This window comes from Amphibalanus amphitrite, unplaced genomic scaffold (assembly GCF_019059575.1).
Source record: "Amphibalanus amphitrite isolate SeventyFive unplaced genomic scaffold, NRLGWU_Aamphi_draft 000897F_arrow, whole genome shotgun sequence".
Lineage (NCBI taxonomy): Eukaryota > Metazoa > Arthropoda > Thecostraca > Balanomorpha > Balanidae > Amphibalanus > Amphibalanus amphitrite.
Window position 1 is genome coordinate 276,005 of NW_024882391.1, and position 22,417 is coordinate 298,421.

Below are 22,417 nucleotides of genomic sequence, written 5' to 3' on the forward strand. Positions count from 1 at the left end.
CCGGCCAATCCCGCCAGTCAATTAGCCGCAGCACACCGCCAGAAAACTGATCTCCAGTGCGGGGTCTGAATTGGTCGGATGGTTCACATACCTTCACCCTCGCGGTGGAACAACCAAAACAAAAGTGGTGGCGCACCCTCCTAGCCAGTCAGTCAGGTAGTCATGGCTTTTGTTACCAGTGTAACGATTGTAACTAAGTCGAAGGTGATCACTGCGGAAACGAATTAAAAATCACTTGACTCCAAACCATCCCTAATCTAGGATTTCTTTTCATACCGTTGACGTACCGGGTGGTGACTGGCACAGATCTCCATTGGTGTGACATAAAATACGCAGTTGCGATGCGCAAATTAAGACATGAGCTTGGCTCTAAAAACCAAATCCGTTCGGTAAGCGTGCTTTTGTTAGAACGAGAAGCTTCTTGATTTAAACATTGAAAATTGGCGGATCCAGAAAGGCGGTCTTGGACACTGCGGGGACATAGTCCCAAACGATTTCCTCCAAATTCCAGAAACTCATCGGATTTCTATTCCTTACGCACTGCTGTGCAGTTTACAACGAACTTTTCATGATGAAAATTGTTCCGTTTTCGTTTTTTCGAAAAAACGCAAATTTTCATTTATTTTGGGCGCTACGAGGATATTTGCCCCGAAGCTTCCTCCCCGGATTCGCCAGTCATGACATTGAAAAAAGAAGCTCCTGAATGTTAAGACCGTCACCGTGAAAATAAAAAAGAACGCTTGGAATATTTAATTCAACTCCAGATAAATACTAACATGCGGAGTAAACGTGCATGCACAATGTACGAACTTATTCACATTTGCCAATTAGTTCGTGCAAACCGCTGCGCTGATGCTCCGATAAGTTTGTTTTGTTTGTTTGTCTGCCTGCAGTGGCCTCCCCCCGACGTATGTAATGTAATGTCAGTGCCGGGTGATTAGGAGCAGCGTCCCGCCCCATCAGCGCTGATTTACCTTGCCCGCCATGCGCCTCACGTGTCGGGGGCTGCTCGCCGAGGAGTGAGGACTGAGGAGGCGAGTCGTCGCTCATTTTTCTGCGTCTCTGATTATCCTCCCTAACACCTGCCTTATCCAAGAAAATCCCTTGTGTACATATATCCAGATACAGCTAAGGTATGCTCTCGTAGCAGTCATCTCTGGAAATTGGTGGTTATCAACGGTAAAGATGGCAAGGTGACGGTGTTTAGAAGGCAGACTAAATAAAGCGGACATAAAATGATATTTCTTTAGTAAGTACGTGTAAAGCAAAGCCGATGATAAACGATACCTCAGCGGGCGGTCGCGGACGGTCGCGGTCGGTCGCGGGCGAGCGCGACGGGGCGGTCGCGGGCGGGGCGCGCAGTCGCGTTGGCTCCGGAGGGCCGCGCCGGCCGCGCTGCCGCCTCCGCCGCCGCCGCGCCGGTCTCCAGTGGGTGACGGTGATCTGTCCGTGCGCCGGCGACATGGTGGTGCTCTCGGTGCTGCTCGCGTCGCTCTGCTGCCTGCCAGGTGGGTGCGCGCTCCCGGCTGACCAGCGGGGTCATTTTATGTTTGCTCTGTGGAGCCAGTCTAAGCACTCATTTCTTGTAACTTCTTAGGTCTGACGCTGCCTCAGTTGTCCCTTCGAGTCAGTTAGCCCGTACCCTCAGCTGCCTTGCAGTGCCTCCCCACGTTCTCTCCTGACACGCGGAGGAAGATATCCCTGGCCCTGCCAACTAGCTTAGCTCGCTCTCCGAGGCCGACTGTATTGCAGACGTTTATGCTGTTCTTCTTGTCCGACTGCTGCCGCTCATGCCTTTGGTGAAGACGAGGACGTGCTCTTATCTGGGATTCATCTCGATGAATCATAGGACACTCCCTAAAAAGACAGACCAAGAGTGCGCTGGTGTATCTCGTTGTGGGATCACTTACCCCGCCTTGATGGCACCCACACAAAGAAGAGCTGTTCAACCATCTCCCACCAAGAGAACAGTCCTAATGTTGTTACCGCTATCTCCACTGCAGTCTGCAGCTTACTTCTCGCCGCGCGTCTCTTGCTTATGGTCTGTGTTGCTGTTGGTGCTCTTGTGGGAGATACGGAATCGCTTTGGCAGAGCAGTTTCAAATGTGGCAGACGTATTTATATCCGGTATTGACAAAGTGTCATTTCTAATCTTCCTCAGGTAAATTATTATAATCTGTAGGCATTCGTTTCGGGCTACACTGAAGAAAAAAAATGGTTAAAAACCAAATATTTCGGCTTTATTGAGTTGCCTTGTTCACTGGTTTGAAATATGAAATATGGCTTTGTATCGCATTTTTGTATTTTCATATTTCAGAGATGTAACCATATCTGAAATATGGTTTTGTATCGTATTTGTGTATTTTCATATTTCAAACCATTGAACAAGGCAACATAATAAAGCCGAAATGTTTGGGTTTTAACGGCTATTTTTTTTTCCTCAGTGTAGCCCGAAATACGAATTATAATATTTATATCCGAGAAATCGCAGTGATCAAAACTGCAATAACAGCTGAAGCCGATGCTCTACACATCATTTCCTGACGCCGGATATCCTTTACACACCATCCGCCATACGTGCTCAACACACATCATTATCTCTTGGGTTAGCAGTAATGGCATGAGCGGTGTGCTATGTAGCTTCCGATCAGTGAAGACTACTTGTCAAACGCTAAAGTGGCTGCATTTTTTCGTTTGTTCGGAAGAAGCAAGGTAATGACTGGTTCGGGCCGGGCGGGGCCGCTCCAGCCGGCCTGGCCCGGGTCACACACAGGTGCTCCTGTGGGCTCCTGACTGGAGGGAAATGTAAGTTTGAATATCACTTTTGCTTACTTATTATAGCAAAATGGAATATAAGGCACCAATAACATCATTTCTTAACCCGCGCCCCACTGGTGGGGGGGGGGCTATTCATAGCCCCCCTCCCGTTTTTCTGCAATAACTTCCAAACCACTTGACGTATCGACGCCAAACTTTCAGTACCTTCGGCTGCATCAATTTGACACCTTGTGTGAAAATTTGAATTTCATAGCTACCATAGATCGGCCGAAAATGACGTCAGAGTGACGTCATGTTCGGCCGATTTCGACGCAAACCATTGAACCACGGCAATCGCTCCCAAGAGCTCAGGTTTTAAGCTAGATCCAATTTCTTTGCATGAAAGGACTCAGAATTGACTGCGCTATCAAACTGCAATCTCGGATTTTCATAATTTTGAAAATTTCGAAAATTGTATATAATAATATTCAAAATTTATATTTTTATATTTTTTTCAAAAAGTTTTTGACTTTTCGAAAACACCGGAATATATGTGACAGAACGCATACTAATGACTAACTCTAGCAAGTTTTAGCTAAATATCTTCAAAATTGACCAAGTTATACGCATTATTGCAAAAATTCACAATTATTATTTTTTAAATCCATTTTTCAGTACGTATTTGACATCGTACACCAATATAAATAGCACCATCGTGTTTCTGAGCTCAAACTGCATCCAATAGACACTTTTTTGTTGAAAAATTTAAACTTTAAAATTTGACCTTTTTTGACCTGAAAGTGACCTGACCTAAGCTATATTCGACTCAAAATGACCTCGAATGACACAGACGACATCAAATTCGAAATCTATGGCCTAAATGGACCATAGAACATGTGTCACGTGACCGACGCATGATATAATATTTCCGTGACCTGTGATGACCTGTCCCTGACCTGAAAATCAAAGTACAAGTTTGGTACCCTCAAGGTATCTAGAGCATCTGTTCACGAGTGCGTAAACAAAAAATGAACCTGATCTGTCTTGTAAGACGGCGGCCAGAGCCCAAAATGTGAACAAGCCAAAATGCTAATAATTTGTACTTTGACCTGACCTGTGACGTCATCGGTGACTTCGAGGTCAATGAAATTAAGTTCCGTTCGACAGTTTTTCCGGGGCTATCAGACGCCGTTTGAATTTTGACGATCGGCCCAGTAGTTTCGGAGTTAGGAGGGGGGGGGGGGGGCTATGGAGAGCCCCCCAGTAGGACGTGTTATACGCAGACCCCAGTGGGGCGCGGGTTAAATTAAACTGCATTCGTGATTCTTCGGTCACTGGCTCTGTGGAGCCTGCACAGGATCATGGAATGGTGGGGGCAGATTTTTACACCACTTTCAGCATGTCGCACCTTCAGGCTACTCCACTAGGGCGCAGTAAGTCGGCTCATGTTTCCCGTTACTTGTAATTATCTCATTTACCCTTTAGCAAGTTCTACCTTGCAACGAATTTTTTCCACGAAAGAGCAGTAGCGTAACTTAGGCTCAACCTATTCATTTATGACACTGATGAAAATGTTGCATATTTTCGTTAGATTGAAGAAATAGATAGAAGTACGCCCAAGAAATGATGAGTGATGGCTTAGGTCATATAAGAAATGAAAAACATCGCACTTAGGTCATATAAGAACAAATCGCATCGCTGATGGCGCGGGCTGGGTCGTGCGTGCCACGCCGAGCGATTTTCTTTCGCCAAGATGCGGCGTTGCTGTTAGATCAAATGTGATGTAATGCTATACCTATTGTTTGACAAACGAATATGTTACATGTCACGATCATAATGCAATCTTTAACGTTAATAAATGTTCTAAAAGTTCGACACATTCAAAGGAAAGGAGTCTACTCACCAGTATAACGCCTTTTGGGGCGACTAACGGAGCGAGCGAGAGGGTGGGCCTTGCACGTGCGAAATTGCGAGGGGGTACCTCCAACTGACTTGTGCACGGCACCCTACTAACCGGTCTCTAGCGATGTGCCAAATTTGGGCACAATCGGCCCAGCCGTTCTCGAGATCTGGAAGCGGCACCCTGCACGTGCGCACGTGCAAAATGGGTCCCAACTGACTTGTGCACGGCACCCTACTAACCGGTCCCTAACCGTGTACCAAATTTGAGCGCAATCGGTCGAGCCGTTCTCGAGATCTGGAAACGACCCCTGCACGTGCGCACGTGCAGCAGTGCCCCAACTCTGGCACATGGATATGCAGTGCCTAGTGGATGCCTACCTACATGCCAACTTTCAGCGCAATCGGCCAAGTAGTTACCGAGATATTGCAACAATTACAAAACGGACACCTCTTCGTTTTGCACGTGGCACGTGCATAAGGGGTCACCTACATGCATCAGGAATAGTCCAATACTTGGTAGAAGGAATGAAACTACCCTACAAAAATTACCGCGTGTAAATCGGTCAAGTGGTTGCTGAGATATAAGCCTCGCAAAAGCGTGACCACGGCCGCTCATACTCAGAAATTTCCGTTAATCCACGGAATATATAGTCTACATATATAGTATATAGTATATAGTATATATAGTATATATAGTATATATAGTCTGTCGTAGACTATATATTCCGTGGTTAATCTAAGGAAAGACTACGCTCGCTTCGCTCGCTCCGTAATTATGTTGTCGAGCCGACAGAATTGCGGCATACAGCTGGTGTACCTACTTGGGAATAATTGTGGCTATTTGCTACCGCATCTTTATTTATCACGAAAAGTCATCACTTCGCTTCAAATTTGCCGACATTTAATACCTCTGAACGACCCTTACCAGTCTTCATTAGTTAGTGCTACAGCCTACACGCTTTAAACCAAGCCAGGTTTTGCCATCAAGCAACCTTTTCCGCGAAGGTGAGCCGGAGGACAGCCATTCCAGTGCCCAGCGGACCCTCATACTCTCTCGTCCATTACCGTTGGGGGCATGCGCACTGAGGGTCCCATTTTCACGCACACGTGGAGCCACTGCACCAAGTCGGCTCGGATGGCTGTAATTAACTAATTACAGTCATATTGATACTGTAATCCCACGACAGCCGGGGTCAATACGCTGACAAACGACGGGCACGAGCTTAGCGCCGACGTCAAACCGCGGCCTGAGGGACGACTGCGGTCAGCGGTTCACTCGAACCTCAGGCTAGGGACAGCTGCGGACAACTTCCTCAGCGGTGAGCCCTGCCGGTTCGCTGAGAACCCCGGTCCCATGAACGGCTGCAGTACGACCCCATCATTTCCCTAGCCCCGTGAACACATACTGGTTCACAACGAATCTCAGGAAAGCTGCAGTCTAAAGACCCTTTGTCCTCATGGATCCCCTACGCCTCCGCTGATTCACAGCGAGCTCCGACCCGCAGGGCAGCTGATGCGTCCTTCTACGAGTACTCCACATCCCTGCCTCTTCACGCCCAACCCAGTTCCATCCTACCAGACTACGGGTCTCTCTGCGGCGCACCCACCCCCGCTCAGTCCTGCACGGTCGCCGTGCTTCCATTACGGCCCCCATCCGGCGCGATTGGTTACGAGCGGCTATAGAGGCGGCACGACAAAGCGTTGCATGCCTGAGAGGCATATGTAGCGCCGCCGAAGACAACTGCTAATGCGGCGGTGTTGCCGACGCGGCGACAGGCGACAGCCGGTCTGAAGACTGTACGGTGACCACGGCGGTGTCCTGCGTGACCGCGGTACGGCGGTGCCATCGCCCATTGTTAACGGGCTAACCGGGTGCCAGGAATGACGGTATGATTTTTCGTAGAAGTTTTTTTCTCGTTTACATGTAAGGGCTGTAGCGTACTGGTTGTGGTGGGTGTGGTGTGCATAAATCTAACTGAACATCCTTTCGTTAACCCGGCAGTTGCTGGGGTATTTCGCCACCCACCGTTTGCTGGGGGGGGGGGGCGTTAAACGCCCCCAGCCGATAACTCGAGAACCAATAGGCGCAGCGAAACGTACGAGGCGGCAAACGAAAGACCGCGACGAGACGCTTCAGATGAGTACTTTAAAGTTGAATTTTGAGGTCACAGGTGGGGTCAAGGTCAGGTCAAACACCTGAAATCGGGTTTTCAGTAGCATGGACTTCAGGACTTCGCAATTGGCGCCTCTCGTCATAAACTCTGTCAAAACGGTGCACAATCCATCATATAAGGCCTACAAGAGTGTCAGCTCCATGTAGAGGTCAGTCAAGCATAGGTCAGGGTCAAGGTCAGGTCAACCGGGTAGGCAAATATCCCCGAAAATCAAAACTGATATTCGCAGCCTGTGATACATCTTTTATGGGTAATTTGGGGCGTAGAACACGATGGTGACATTCATTTTATCATATGTGTACGTGTTTGGCTCAAAAAGTTAAATTTAAAAAATGCATGTATCATGGTGGTGAAGTATTCACGAGAAATTGCCGAGATTCAGTTCAAGATTTTGGAAAATGCGGAACGATAATCAATAATCGAAATAGCCATTTGATTGTTCATGGTATTGGCAGTCTAATGGCGTTTACGGCATGTCTGTATGTCTATTCTGTGATTTTATATGATTTTTTGAACATATGCCGTTTTTGGTCGAAAACTCAGAAATCATGACGTCACTAAAACCTCGATATCTCAAAAATTTTCCGATCGATTTTTTTGAAACTTTGTCACAATAAACTTCAATCAAATCTCTACAGGTACCCAAAATGTGGCGCGCCTGCGGCGCGCCGTTTTTATGCTATGGCCCGGCGAAAAAAGTGGGGGCGTTTAACGCCCCCCCCCCCCCAGCAACTCGCGGGTTAACAACGTACAGAAAAGAAAAGCAAAACAAGCTTTTCAAACATGAGCTGCAAGACAAAATACCTTCAAAATACCAGCAGAATTTATGCCGATTGGTTCTGGTTCTTACAAGGTCCTCTCAAAACATCAGCGCTAAGCTTCTTGCTAAGACTGAAGAAAGCAGACGCTATGGTCTCGTTTGTATCCTATTTTCAGTCATTTCTTGATTGGATGACGCGCTCAGTGTGTGAACGTTGAGCAGCGCTGTTGCCAAATACGCAGAAAAGCTATCACACGACTCCAATGTAGCTCTCTTGAGACTGTGTCTATGCAATTATGCATGTCTGTTGAGTTCTCCCTAATAACAATATTTTGAGTGGAAATAAATATTTTTGAAAAGCCCTTGTCACTTGGCAGGCGACTGTTTTAACGCCGTTAGGTCCACAATATTCAAGTGTCATGACCTAGCTTAAGAAAAAGGCGAGGGTCAATATCCGGACTGAATTTAGATCAAATAGCCGATCGAATAGCCGGATCTCAATACTTAATCAAAGCATACCAATTTAGAACTTATTAGTTTTGTTCAGGATGATCCAGTCTTCATTTACCAGCACCGACCAGGAATAGACGCCATCAGGTAACCGGTCGGCGACCTCTGGAAGCTGTGAGCCCGGCCAGGCAGCCGACCGGCCGGCCGGCGCCCGGTGCGACTTGGACGGAGGCAGCACTCCTTCACCCAGTTTACCCATAAAGTTAGCCCTCGACTTTTAGTGTGACCGGCCGGACACCACTGGACCGGACGGTGGATGGTGTTCGACAGACTGGACTGGCTGGATCAGATGGTCGACAGTGGACACTGGACGGACACCTGGACAGTTCTAGACGAAATCGACACTGGACGGCTGGATAGATTTAGACGGGGCTGACATTGGAAAGTCGAATACATATGGGACCGGTCAATAGCAGACAGTTTCGGACAGGACCGACGCAAGACATTGGACAATCACCGATGTGACCTGCCGAAGCACTAAAGCTAGCACAGGACAGGGCATTTGGGTATTACATGACATCACAGCACAGCCACAGCTGCATAAAGAAGCTTTTGCGTGGGCTGTCTATCATGTATTCCGTCTCCAAAAGAGGCCCCGCCATAATTGACGCACCGATTACAACAGAGCGAGAACGTAGCATTTCATCTGACATTTAGTTGCGCCATATTTATGGTAAGTGGAAGCCGTGTGGGAAAAATCGCCCCTCGGACACGGTCATATCCATGCAAACCGGCGGTCGGCCCATCGTCGAGGTCGACTGGGCGCACCCCATTGGTCGCCGGTGGTGAGATATGTCGACCCGTCGGTCGTCGATGGAGACGGCCGGCCGTCGACGGCCCGTCAGCTGCGCTCCGGTCTCGTTTGAACGGCTAGGACCGTGAGCTGCGGGGGATGAATAAGCGCAGTGGGCTCTGACTCACCCTGGTCCAACAGACGAGGTGGTGTGCACGGACAGGTTATTATATTACACGGCCACGCCAGGTTATTATATATAGCCGGCCGGCCGGCTACTCTGTTCGAATTTATGTTAGCGGTGGATTATAATGCTTTTCCTGTTTCGATCTACTGACCTCTATTGTAGCCTTGGGCCTAGCTTCCGTTGTTTGCATTTGGCGCTCACTTTGCTATGACATTAAACACTCGTACAGTGTAGCACTTCGTTAGAATACATCTTGACTGTCGTGCACTATCGGTTAAGTCTCCCTTTTCTCCCACCCTTCTCTTCCTCCTACTCTTTCATACATTTCGTAAACTCATGCACAGTGTGCACAGTCAGTGGAATTCGGGTCCCTTGTGAAGAATCAGTCATCGGTCCATCCCAACCACTGACCTCTCCCATCCAGTCCTCCGGCCGACCCGTCCGTCCCAGGGGTCCCCCGCTGCCGCTCTCGTCCATCGCTCGTCAACTTCATACCGCCATCAATTGGTGATGGAGCCGGGCGCGAACTGCCGCGCCGACAGCCCGGCGACCGGTGAGCCTCCGTCCGGACCGGCACGACTTGCCTCGCTCGTCATTTGATCAGGGTCCCCTGGGAGACCGCCGCCGGCTGCCGAGCCGCAGCCGAGGGGCCTTGAGGTGCGCCGCGGCACTACGCCGCGGAGAGTCTGAGGCTTGACACGACCCAGATACGACGCGTGGTATTCGCCTAATTACCATGTTTTCGCCCTATGTGCTCTGTGTTTGTAACTCTGAACATCCACCATGCAACGGCATGGTATAAACAGTTTATATAAACAGTTCAAGCTCCATTTTCTTTCTCAGTATTATGCTTAGTGGATATGTCTGCCTATGAAAAACAAGCAGACTGATATCCAGGGTACATCAGCTCACAACAAGGGAGAGACAGCGTATGTTTTGATGAAAGACGCCAGAGCTCATGAATTGTAAACGTCACAGCTGCGCAGTTTGAGAAAGATATTACAAATTTCCACTGGAGGATCCAGAAAGGCGGTCTTGGATGTTGCAGTGGACATACCCCCAAAAAATCTCCAAATTTCAAAAATTAATCGGATTTTGATTGCTTACGCACTGCTGTGCAGTTTAAAACAAACCTCTCCTAATCACAGTTGTTCAGTTTACAGTTTTTATTGCCGAAAATCCACACATTTTTGCCGAATTCGGGCGCTGCGGGGGGGGGGCATTGGCCCCAAATGCCTCCCGCCCCCTGGATCCACCTGTGCAAATTTCATCCAATATCTATAGCTTTCCTTTTAAACGTTCTCTATTGGCTCATCTACTGTAACTATATATTGTATTGTTTTGTAAAGCGAAGTTGTGTTCGTCTACCACAACTTGTCCATCACAAGTCCTTTCCTTAAGAAGGACTCAGCCAGAGAGCCGCTGATTCATATGCCTCCTGATGGTCACACGAAGCAAATGAGCTAGCATACAGGCTTTTCATTGGATTAGAGGCGCTAAGTATCGTTTTTTGTCTTCGGGCTGACGGATGGCACACCGGGATTTATTTGTTGTTTTGTCCTGAACCTCAGCCGCCCGTCGTTTCGTTCTGGGCAGTCCGTCGATCCATTTGTCCGTCGGTCCGTCGGATCACTGGTCCACTCCGTACCGCTGGTCCGTCGGTCCGTGTCGGTCCATTGGTCCGTTCCGTGCCGTCGTCCCGTCGCTCGGTCCGTTTTCTGGCGTGCGTTCCGCCTCAGCCGAGCCGTGTTTGCTGTGTTCCTCGCAGGTCGACAGCGGTTCTCACTCTGGCCCGATTGACAGCTCACCTCTGTCTAGGGAGGCTGGCGCCGACGACCCTGCCCAACCCTCCGGCGTCTACCCCCGCCCAACCCACCTGCTCCGAGCCTGACACCCAGCGAACCATCCAGTCGCCCCAAGTCCCGTGCAACCTCGCGACACCAAGACCGACCCCCTCGGCCTCCCGACCCTCCAGTGCCGACGACCCCCACGTGTAGTCCAGACACCCGAGTGCTGCAGCCCGACTCAATCTTGGCAGCTTGCAGAGTTGCCGAGCGACTCCCACCTTCACCTCGGGCCGGTTTCCTCCGCCAGATCACCAGGCATGTAAGACGGCGCATTGTACCAGCAGTTACACACAGCTCACCAAGCAGACCGTCACTACTCTAACCTACCTTTCGTTCCGTTTCATCGATCCTTATGTTTTCTCATTTCTGTTCGTCTACAGGAGCAGTCAGATGACACGAAAAGGAGATACCTATTCTTAGAGCCCCAGCTGTCAGATGACACATCCGTCACACATCCCACGCCGTTTCATGACACCTGTCCCTGTGTCCCCTGCACGCCTGCCGGAGTCCGGGGGCACGCCGGCAGTCGGTGTCACCTTGCCGAGGTGGGCTCATCCATATGAAATGCACTGCTCCTCAGTGAGCGACATTGCAGCTTATCAGTTGAATTAGTTGGGCGAGCGGCCGCCACGGTGCCACCCGCGGGAGGCGCGGCTTTCAACGTTAGGATGAAAACACCCGGAGATGCGTCGAAGCTGCATCGAAGCATACTACCAGAGAAACACACTTTCAAGCGGTTGCACATTAAAATGTCCCTGCTCTGTTTCTTCTGCAACTTTATCCGTAACAAAGTGTAGCCGCATTTTTGCAGTTAATGATAAAAAACTTGTGCTTTTTGCTACTATCGCTGTAGGACTGTTGCACAAATTGAGACGCTTAAAAGAAGCTGGCCAGCGATTTTACGGAGCCAGCCAGTTAGCAGTCCCTGCATAATAAAAGGTAATGAGCACAATGGCTTTATTTTAACGCCTGTCCAATGCATGACTCCATTTGTCTAAGATTTTGCTCGTTTCTGGTGCTCGCCTGCAAACTGGCCTAACACACTGCCTTCGTTATTGGCTCTAATGGCCATCGCCACGAAATAAGCGTGCCTTTTACTAGCGGCCGAAATGATCGCCAGCCGTTTGGTATTTGGCCGAGTTCGTCTGTAATTGAGCGTAATGTGCGGAGGGCGTGGCGGTCGGCCGGGCCGGGGCGCCGCCGTCCGATTTCACTGTCCCGGCCCGTCGGTGGCGTCGGGTCCATCACCGCTCGTCGCGTTCGACATGCAATTGATGGCTATCGCAGCGCGGGATCAGAGGCATCGATTGGCCGCGGGCATAATAAGCCAGCCTTTGAGGCGTGCGGACGGCAGTGACGTTTACGGCGGCCGGTGATGACTGGCGGCCGCGCTCATATAGCCGGCCGCGCCCTGCTGGAGGTGCCGGACCATCCCACTGGTGGGTAATGAACCGTCCCACTGCACAGTGACGGGGTACTGGGACCTCCCACTGCAGGCACCGGACCAACCCACTGGCAGCGACAGAGTACTGAACAATCATAATGGGAACAAGAACTAGGTACTGGACCATCCTTCTGGGGACGTGGTACTGAGCTGTCCTAGCATGGCGGCAACACCTGACCTCTTACGTAACAACTGTGATAATTGGGTCCAACCCATCCGACTGTCGACGGTAAGCAGATGCAAGTACCCTGTCCTCAATCTCAGTTTTCATTTGTGGAAATAGTTACATTTCAATATTTGTGTGGGCGCGTCCTCATAGCTAAAATGGAATTGCTGTTGTAAGATAAGTAACAGACAAGAAATGTTATGAATAGGGAGCTGTTGATCGGCACCACAAGGCATAATCACACTTCGACACAGAAACACTTCGAAATTCCTTTGACTCGCCAGCATGTCCTGTTTATCTAGATAACCCGGTCAACCCGGCGAGGTCCCTGCCGACCCCGTCTGTACCCTGCATCCAGGGGCCTGTCATACAGGGGCTACGAGCTGCCGGACAGACATCGATTAAACCCTGTGGCCAATCAGCGGAATGGGACACCGCCGGCCTCTGGGGGACAGTGCAGCGGCACAGGGCGCTGCACTGTGACGTGACACCCCGTGACACCCCGTGACACCCAGTGATGCCCCGTGACACCCCTCCGGCGCCCCGTCGCGTACGGCGTAACCCTCCCGACGTCTGACCTTACCGGTCTCACAGTGGCTGGACACCGCGTCAGGACAGGACAGTTATCACAGCAGACGTATGACTGTGCAGTTCACAGCTAACTTTGAATCTATTCTAGGCTGGGAGCTAATGAATGCGGCTCAGCGATCTTTGGTTGAAGCAGCACAATGACAGAGTTACGTTAACGTTTAGTAACAGCGAATGAAAATCCTCTTAGCATCAACAAAAAAGTCAAAGCGAGAAACATTCATTTCACCTACAAGTGGCTAAACCTCATCCAAACTGTAGTATTCAAAATAAATATTGCAGCTGGTACATGACAGTTATAAGTTGCATATAATGGGCTGGCATGCACATAGGTCAGCAGCACATAACCTCACTACACCCTAAGATCAGTATGAGCGAGGCGCAACAGGCGTTCCGGGGTGTGCCGACGAGGTGGGATTCGATATGCTTACGGTGGTATCCGCGTCCCAGGGCGGCGCGGTAATCGGCTTACCACTTGTGCAGCACACGTGCTCGGCCTTTGTAAACGCCCCCGCCCCCGCTGCACTGAGCGCACAACGGGCCCCCGGGGCTTACTCACATTACGGGCACATTATAACTGCAGCGATGATCGCATGGCAGTGCATATCGAATATTCCAGCAGATGTGCAATGTCCGAGAAAGGTGAACGTTGAAATTGGGATTAACCAAAGTTTGAAACCTTCAAAACATAAATGAATTCGATGAAATTGGACGGCTCTTAATATTTTCAAAGTGCAAGAGACAAAACAGGGCAAAAGCCATGCCTAGAAGACCGTGTGAGGCACTTGACCTCACGCTCATTCCTAATTCCTATAATCCTAACCTCAGTCTTATCACGACACCACGGTCCGCGACATTCGTCCCCTTTGCTCCTGCCTTTTACCCCGGTGGCGCCTGTTCCGCGTCGCCCATTTGTCGCCACGGGCTGTGAATGGCGGCGTTTGCGGCGCGACAGTCGTAAATCTGTTGCATATAGCGGCTATGTGTCTCCGGGGCTCCGGTGGGCCTCGCGGGAGAGGGGAGGTGGGGAGGACCCCGCTTTGTCGACGCACAATGATCGCCGGGCTGGAGGAGGAGTTCTACAAATTAATGTGTGTGGTGAATGTGGCGTTTGACAGAGAGTAGTAAATACCTTTTAGCCAAAAATATGACTAACCTTAGGGTGGAAGGATGTCGTGAGGACAGTGTGATTTTAGGCAGTGGGTAAGGTACTGTTGCATGGAGTCTGTTCGTGCGCACCGCCCAAACTTGTCTCATCTGTGTATGAGGGATAGGTATGTGTAACTGTATGTGTATGTGTAAGTGTATTTGTGTGTGTGTGTGTATGTGTATGTGTATGTGTATGTGTATGAGCTACAGGATCGTATGTGTCTGTATGTACGCAAGTAGGACCAGATCCGTCTTGCATGTCTGAAATTTCATCCTCAGCGATAACCAGACCCTTGTGTGTCTGTGTTACCCGCATCGTGTGGCCAGGCCTTCACTGGCGTATCTGTGTGTTCCAGCCGGCGAGCCACTGCGCATGGTGAACTCCAACATCCCCGTCTACAAGCAGGTCGGTGAGGAGACCACGCTGCTGTGCGACTATGATCTCGAGGGTGACAGCCTCTACTCGGTCAAGTGGTACAAGGATGACGTCGAGTTCTACAGATACATGCCCAAAAACAACCCGGCCAAGCTCGTCTACCCTGACATGCCCGGCATCGATGTAGATGTAAGATATGAATGAAATTTTACACGCTGACCAGAAATGCTTCACGTTTTTTTTTTGTTATTGGCTGGAAGCTATTTGGACATATCTACGAGCCAAGCGTTGTGTTTATTCAATCTCAATAGAAGTAATGGTGGTGGATGACGGCCGCAGCCTCACTGTCACTGCCCACAAGCCTTGGCTGTCAGTCACAGCCCACAAGGCCTCACTGTCGTTGTGCTCTCTCTCCACAGACGAGCCGGTCACACTTCTGTAACACTTCTGTCTGTCTTCTGTCACACTTGGATAACACTTCTGTCTGTCACCTGACTGTCACTGTCGCTGTCGTCTATCCACAGACGAGCCGGTCAGACGAAACTCGGGTGACACTTCTGCGACTGGATATGTCCAGCACGGGCCGGTACCGGTGTGAGGTGTCGGCCGAGGCTCCCAACTTTGACACCGTCAACAGCAAGGGCACCATGGTAGTCATCGGTGAGTTCGCTGGAACTTCTCAGCATTCAGCTCTGCTTGCACTCGAGACATTTTATTCGGTAGATTATATGCCACACAATTCGGGTGCATGCTGTTATGAGTTGCACAAAAATTGCAGCAACAAAACATCCTGGTAAACAGAATATTCCTACCATACGCGTCATCAAATGGATGCTTTCTTAGCATTGAAGGTCGCCGTCAGCACCGATTACGTGCGAGCTCCGTTCTTATCCTTTACCACCACCGGCATCCCTCCCGCTCGCCGCGGCCGGGCTAGCCTTTAGAAGTCGGATGGTGTCTCGGGGCCGGCTCATCTTCACAACACTCGAGACGAGCCACTTAGCGGCTCGACCGGGCGGTACGCGGTGCGCGGCGCGTCTGGTGTAAACTGAACGCGCCCACCTCCAGCACTAGCGGTCCAAAATCAACCAAACCGTGTCCAGAATAGAGGCCCAGGGGAGACAGGTAAAGGGCATGGAATCGCGATCAAACACACGGTATGAGGGAGAGATGACTTTGCTACATGTGACTGATTATATAGATGTGAGCTATTGGTGTGGCAACTGGCAAGCATGATGTGACGACAATTGTTAGGTACATTTCTTATTTTGTTCTACACCCTCTATCACTTCTTCTCTCTCCCTCTCCCTCCCTCTCTCCTCTCCCTCCCTCCTTCACTCCCTCCCCACTCTCTCTCTCTCTCTCTCTCTCTCTCTCTCTCTCTCTCTCTCTCTCTCTCTCTCTCTCTCTCTCTTTCTCTCTCGCCTCTCTCTCTTTCTCCCTCTCTGTCTCTTACTAGATTTGATGACACATGTTTCCGTTTCCTTTCTGTCTCAGTATTACCGGAAGAAGACCCGATCATCAGTGGCCAGGATGAGGTGTATACTCCGGGCAGTCACATCACTCTCAACTGCACGTCAGAGCGATCCAAACCAGCCGCTCAACTCATGTGGTTCATCAACGAACGCGAGGTGAGCACTGACGCTGTTTGTCAACGAACCGAAGAGTAATGAAGTGAATTGAGGAGGTTGTGAAATACGCCTGCAAATTGAGACAAAAAATGAAAGGAATGTGAAACGTAGCTGCTTGCACACTTTGATTACGAATGACTTCTGTTTGATCCGAGAAGCGAAACAATTTAATGGCATTAAACACAGATGAGAGTCTGTCTCTTCTCTTTATCTCTGACATGTCTGTCTGTCTGTCTGTCTGTCTGTCTGTCTGTCTGTCTGTCTGTCTGTCTGTCTGTCTGTTTGTCAGTGTGTCTGTCTGTCTTTCTGTCTGTCCGTCTATATCCGTTTGTCACTCTGCCTGTATTTTCCTGTCTGCAGGTTGGCGAGGAGCACCTGGTGCCGTACGGTATTGTCATGCACCCTGACGGGCTGGAGACCTCGATACTGGGACTCCATGTACCGCTGCGACCGCACGCCTTCAGGTGGGCACAAGACGTCTCACCGCCCCTCTGCAGGCCTCGCCTGCGTTCTCACAAGAAATTACCTTGCCATTGTTTTGTCTGGCCGTTCACTGCCGGAAAACACTTCTTTTGCTTGTACTGACCCGAAATTAGTTTGACTTTGCTCTTCAACTGGGACGAACCAGCTTAGTTGTCATAGAGCGTGAACTGCATTCGAATTCAGCAACCACTTCACTTTCTCCAGGTCAGGTCAGATTCAACTCAAGTGTGTCGCCTACATCAAGGCGTTCAATTATGCCAGTTCAACAACGGATGTGATTGCCAGTTATGGCCAGATCAGAGACAACCTCGTCCAGCAGCGGCAGGCGTCGTTTCTCGGTAAGCAGAGAAAGATCATCCATTCCAAAAATAAAATGGACGATTTTAGACTCATCAAGGGCTTTGTGTCTATTGCCTAAAATAAAAAACAGCGTAACAACTATCCATCAATTATTTTGAAATGCGCGTTCTTCATCATGCTGAGCAAACATTGTTCTTGGTTCGGTGATAAGTTGTTAATGGTTTTGTTTAGTGTTTTAGCGGCTCAGTACCCATTGGTTCATGGACTGTGGTGGACCTGTAGGTAGAATAACGGTCAGTAAAATCTATAAACGTTTCCCGCCTTCCTCTGCAGTAAAAGGAGCAGCATCGAGAATGTCACACAGCACCACGGGAGTGTTGTTCTTACTTCTCACCACCCACGCAATCATCCAATGAGCGTCAACAGCCGTCGACAGCATCAGTGAACGTGAGCAACCGTCAGCAAGCGCTAGAGAACATCCGCTGTGTGATAAGCCGCGAAAGTCAACGCCTGGAGCCGGGACAATCCTGTTCAGTTGCAGAGTGCGCCAGTCGGTGATGTGATGACGGCGTTTGCAGTGGTTGAGTGTTGACCACCATGTTTCATCGGTGACTTGAAGTGCTGTTGTGGATGGGTGCGTCGGAACAGCCTATGGGGAGTTGTGTGCAGTTCGGAACCGGTACTGCAGAGCAGAACGGTGCGTGTGGAGTTGAGGCTGAACAGTGAACACTGTGTTTTGAACACTGATAGACAATCTGCGAGAAGACCAACGCCATTGCACTTCCGCTGAAGTGATGGGAGAAGACATGGCGGAGATGACGGGGCTCAAGCCGGCAAGGAGAAGAGCAAGGGCACGATATACATACATATCAATAATGTTACCTAGGTAATCGCATAGAGTTTAGCCGGGAAGCGAACGGGTAGCGGAATAACTATATGCGCTGCAAGCTGAAAACTTCCGTGAAGTGATGGGTAAGACTGGTGGTGATGAGAGGTTTTGGGTGTCATGCTGCCATTCATTTTCCCTGTTTTGTTTACAAGTGCACGCCTTTGCAAAAAGTCATTTAAAAGTGTTAAGAATTTAAATTTGTTTTGCTACATATTTAATGTAGAGCTGCCTAAAGTATGGTGTGTGTTTACATTATCATGAAACTGCTCTCTAAGACAGGAGGGCTCTTTATGTGTTACTGCTATGGGGCCCCAATTGAGATTATCAGTGTTCAGTATGACACTGTTATAACAACATCCCCTCAGCCCTGCCAACCTCCTTGTCGGTTCTGATTGGGCAAGACATTTGTGCAATAGCAAGCGGCAGAACAGCATAATATCAGGAACACAGTCAAATAACTTATTGAGGCAAAAATATTTATGTTCTGTAAAAAGATGATGGTAGGATTAAATCAGGTGGATTTAACACCTTACTTTTGTGCTAATAAATAAAGGGTGTGTGCATGTGCTTGTGCGTGTATGTGTACGAAAGTGAATGTGTAGACTTGCGTACATTGGAACATTTTGGCGTGCTTGTGAATCGTTACATAATGATCATGATGCGTGGTGTGTATGAACACTTTGGGACGAACCATAAATAACTGCTCAAAGTGGTGTTTTCCGACAAACAGTGCAAAAAACACCCAATGAACATCCCGGTATAACAGTCAGTTTGTCAAAAACAAAGGCATAGATAACACCAGGGACATTCAAATTTTACCATTAAGTAACGGACAGTAAATGGAGGAATGGCCAACCGGTCTTCCTTACTCAAGAACTCAGCATTTACCACGTATAAATGGCGATATAAATGGTAAGGACCGACAGGAAACCGTCCGTTTGGCTAAATGGCCAGACCGCAACTTTTTAGATTATCTCTTCAGTGTATTCGCATAACATTCAACGAATTGCCGCACTACAATAGAAGTTCAATTGTGAGTTCTCACAGAACGTCTCAATACTCTGCTGACAATAATTGAACAGAATAGCAGCGGACATGTTTTGTAATAGAGTCCGATGAGAGCATTCGCCTTGTTATGCAAGAAGTCATTTAGAATGTCAGTCGTTGCGCGCTGACATTCTAATCAACTCGTGTTTCTTCTACCCGGACCAAGATCCAGGCTGCAGGAACGCTTAGCGGCGAAGATCGCTTGAAAATAAAAGTTAGGGCCATTCCTATCGCGGTTCGTGGAAAATGAGCGGTACCTTCTCAGCAGCGAAACATGCTCCTAGTATGTCGGAGTATGATGGCTTCTTCCCATCGAATACAAAATAATGAGCTTTTAATTTTACGGCCAGGCTTCTCTTCCCTTTCTATCTCTCTCGTCATAATAACTGAGCTGCAGACACTGAACACTACCAGCGTTGTGCCTCCATTCCCTCGTCCTTTCTCTCCCTGACGATGCCCAGTTTCTGCTGAAGTGGATCAGACCATCAGGCAGTGTTCCAGGCCACATGCCGACAACTATGCTGACTGGACATCGCACTTCGTGATCGGGTGGCTTACCGGCGAGCTGCAGCGAATATTGGCTCTGCCACCACTTGATATTTCTGCAGTATAAATGTCACTAAAAATAAAAGGGCTTTCAATGGTGTTTTGTGATGGAAAAAGTGCCCGAGACGTCATGGTACTGCGAAACTTAAGTATGTCTATTGTCTAAGCCGCCACAATCCTCGGCATGGAAAGCCTGCCTCCTTGAACCTTCAATTGAAGCAGCCTGGCTATTAGGGTAGTCCATTTTGCAAAAGTTTCTAGGATCTGTCGGGCCGGGTCGGAAATCTTGTCGATACCATGATAAAAGGTTGTGTGCAAAATTTTATTCCGATCGGATAAATTTATCCCGTCCCGCAAAGCGACCAAAGTTTTCCCTATGTTTACAATAACGGGGTGACCGATAATACGAATTCTACCACTCAGTTCACATTTTTTGCTCAATACGCACTGGCAGTCACTAAAAAAAAGAACAGCAAAGAGGAGAAACACATCAGAGTAGAATAGGCATCCGTGAAAATAGCATATCTGGTATAGATAAAAAAATCTACCGTGCGTGCCATCATGTACCAATATCCCTCTCGGATGCAACGTCCGGTGCAGTGGCGCTCCTCGACCTGACGAAAGTGCTTTCACTATTCCTTGCCGTGCACGATGGCACTAAAAATTTCCCGCTGATGAGGGCAACAGTGCAATACCCAGCTCTCGCAAAGTCGTTCAACACCCGCATATGTGCCGGTCGCCGATGAGCGGTGGCCAAGTCGTCATTGTCTGACCACTGGTCCGGGTCGACATTGAGGAAATCGTGGCTGGCCCAGAGGGTGGTACATACCGAGACCGACAGATAAAAACGACGCCAGCGAGCGCTGCCCCACTGCGTCGAGGGCGACGTCGGCCCGGCAGGGTTCTTCTCTCTCAGCCGCTGCTGCATGGAGGTGGCGATCGCCTCTTTTCTTCGACCGTCGTCCCGTCGTTGAAGAAGGAGAGACCGATGGCCTTGCCCATCACCTTGCCCGGTTACCGTCCGATATCTGTGTGGTAAGCGGTGGGAGCCTTTGCGGAGGGCGATGTCAGTTCACGATGCTGAGGTCGATCAGTGGGCAGACAGCCACGGTGCTACTTACCTTGTGACGATGAAGGTGGTGAACCGGACCTTCGTCCTCTTCTCGTGCTCGGTGAGCGCGAGCTGACAGAAGAGTGTTCTTGAGAGTGTTCTTGACTTGAGAGATCTTAAGCGTTAATCACCTTTGCCATCCAACGAGCACTTTGTAGGGCAACCGGTTTCAGGGTGCTCGCTTCCAAGTCACCGTCCATCACGGCAGTGGTGAACTGCACCGGCATTGCGGTAGTCATCACGGGGCCGCTGCTTCTTCAGCAACGCGCGTCAGGTGACGATCATCTTGGCGAAGTCGATCAAGTCATTGAGCGGTTTGAACGGCACTCGATCCGTGAGCTGCTACCTGACTTTACAAACCGCTTGAACGCTGGGATCTCGGGAGTCCGGGGCCGGAAGACGGATGGTGTGAAAAGTGAAAGGATGCATCATGCATTTCGTAAGAGGCTGTTTCATCCAGCAAGGATTTGCTTCTGGCTGCCAAAACAAGCCACATTTCAGTGATTGAGCGTGTGCCTCTTGCAGCTTCAGCGGCCGTCCCAGACGCAGGCAAAACCGTAACTAGCGTAGGTAATGCATATCGCACCTCCTGGCATATAGGGCTTTCTTCCTGGCACTGAGAACAGGAACTGCAACAGGAACTGTGGATTATCGTTCCTGCCTGTGGCTGATAGGAAGACTAGATCTATCACTGAGAAGGCTAGAGAGGGTTGGTGCGTTGAGCAGGCAACCTCTTTGTTAGAAAGCCGCTGGCGGGACTGGGCAATGTTGAAAGACAAATATTCGCCCTATACTAAAGGCTGGTACGCATAACGGAAACTTTGACCGCTTTGCGGGACGGGAAAATATCATCCGATCTTAATGAAATTTTGCACAGAAGCTTGTGCTATAGTATCGACAAGAATTCCGACCCGGCCCGATGAATCTAGCGAACTTTATTTTTTACCATGTAAATGTGGACCACCCTACAGTGGCTATGTACAAACATTTCCAGAACTTTATAAAATCTGTTCGGGATTGTTAGACATATTTATAAAATCTGAATTTTCAAAGTTCCAGAACTACCCGAAAGTGCCGTCAATTTAACTGTAGTTCACCTTATTGCAAGACTTATTGGTATCGTGACAGATTACCTTCTTAGTTGTGCTAAGTCTCCAAGTAACATCAATCGCAATAATGTCAAAGGTATCCCACGCGGTCATCAAGGTTGTCTTTTCAGAAGTCACAGAAATGGAACACATTAAGATAAGATTCGTCGGTAAGAGTTTTCGTGGTTATCCATAAAAAAAAAACAGATGCATGGCCAACAATATGATATATGAATCGACGCTCCTGCTCCGTGTTCGAATAATTTCAGTCACATCTGTATGATCAGCTGTAGATCAGCTGCATTCCCGACTCCCAACGTTCGCGTGACTTCTGGCAGTTAGATTGTGCCGCAGCGCATAGGTGTAATGCGGCACAGCATGCGTTCTCTTCGCAGATAACTGGCGCTAGCCAATGCATGGGAGTACGCGTGGCAGCTTTCATCTCAAAGAGGCGTCGCTGGTCTATTATACCCTTGGCATAATTAATTTTGATCAAGTGTCTAACACAGGTGGATATCAGTTACCGCAACCGCTGTGTTAAAAGCAAGTCCCTAACACTCCCAAACAGGCCTGTAACCGAGACGCCTAAAGAGTCACGCCGCGTTTCACGTCTGCCGGACAACTTCTGACAAAGTTGCACTCCTCAGACACCAAGGGAAACTATTGAATATGCAAATAACTAGCTCTCGGCTTGTGGTGAAGTTTCTGTCAATTTAGGTGAAGACATGT

General features: G+C 49.2%; 1 protein-coding gene across 1 annotated transcript; it reads left to right on the plus strand.

Moving 5' to 3' along the window:
• Positions 1-1,281: 1,281 nt before the first annotated feature.
• LOC122367791 (endothelial cell-selective adhesion molecule-like) lies at positions 1,282-18,457 on the plus strand. The gene is made up of 7 exons (XM_043341201.1): positions 1,282-1,508; positions 14,574-14,782; positions 15,118-15,253; positions 16,091-16,224; positions 16,585-16,688; positions 16,912-17,045; positions 17,341-18,457. The coding sequence occupies exons 1-7, from the start codon at positions 1,463-1,465 to the stop codon at positions 17,421-17,423; spliced, it is 846 nt and encodes a 281-aa protein (XP_043197136.1). The 5' UTR covers positions 1,282-1,462; the 3' UTR covers positions 17,424-18,457.
• Positions 18,458-22,417: the final 3,960 nt, after the last annotated feature.

Excerpts from the sequence above, each read along its gene's own strand:
- LOC122367791 (XM_043341201.1), top strand. The coding sequence starts at position 1,463 with ATGGTGGTGCTCTCGGTGCTGCTCGCGTCGCTCTGCTGCCTGCCAG. Across the intron at positions 16,225-16,584 it reads GGTTCATCAACGAACGCGAG|GTTGGCGAGGAGCACCTGGT; the intron begins GTGAGCACTGAC and ends TCCTGTCTGCAG. Across the intron at positions 17,046-17,340 it reads GCGGCAGGCGTCGTTTCTCG|TAAAAGGAGCAGCATCGAGA; the intron begins GTAAGCAGAGAA and ends CTTCCTCTGCAG.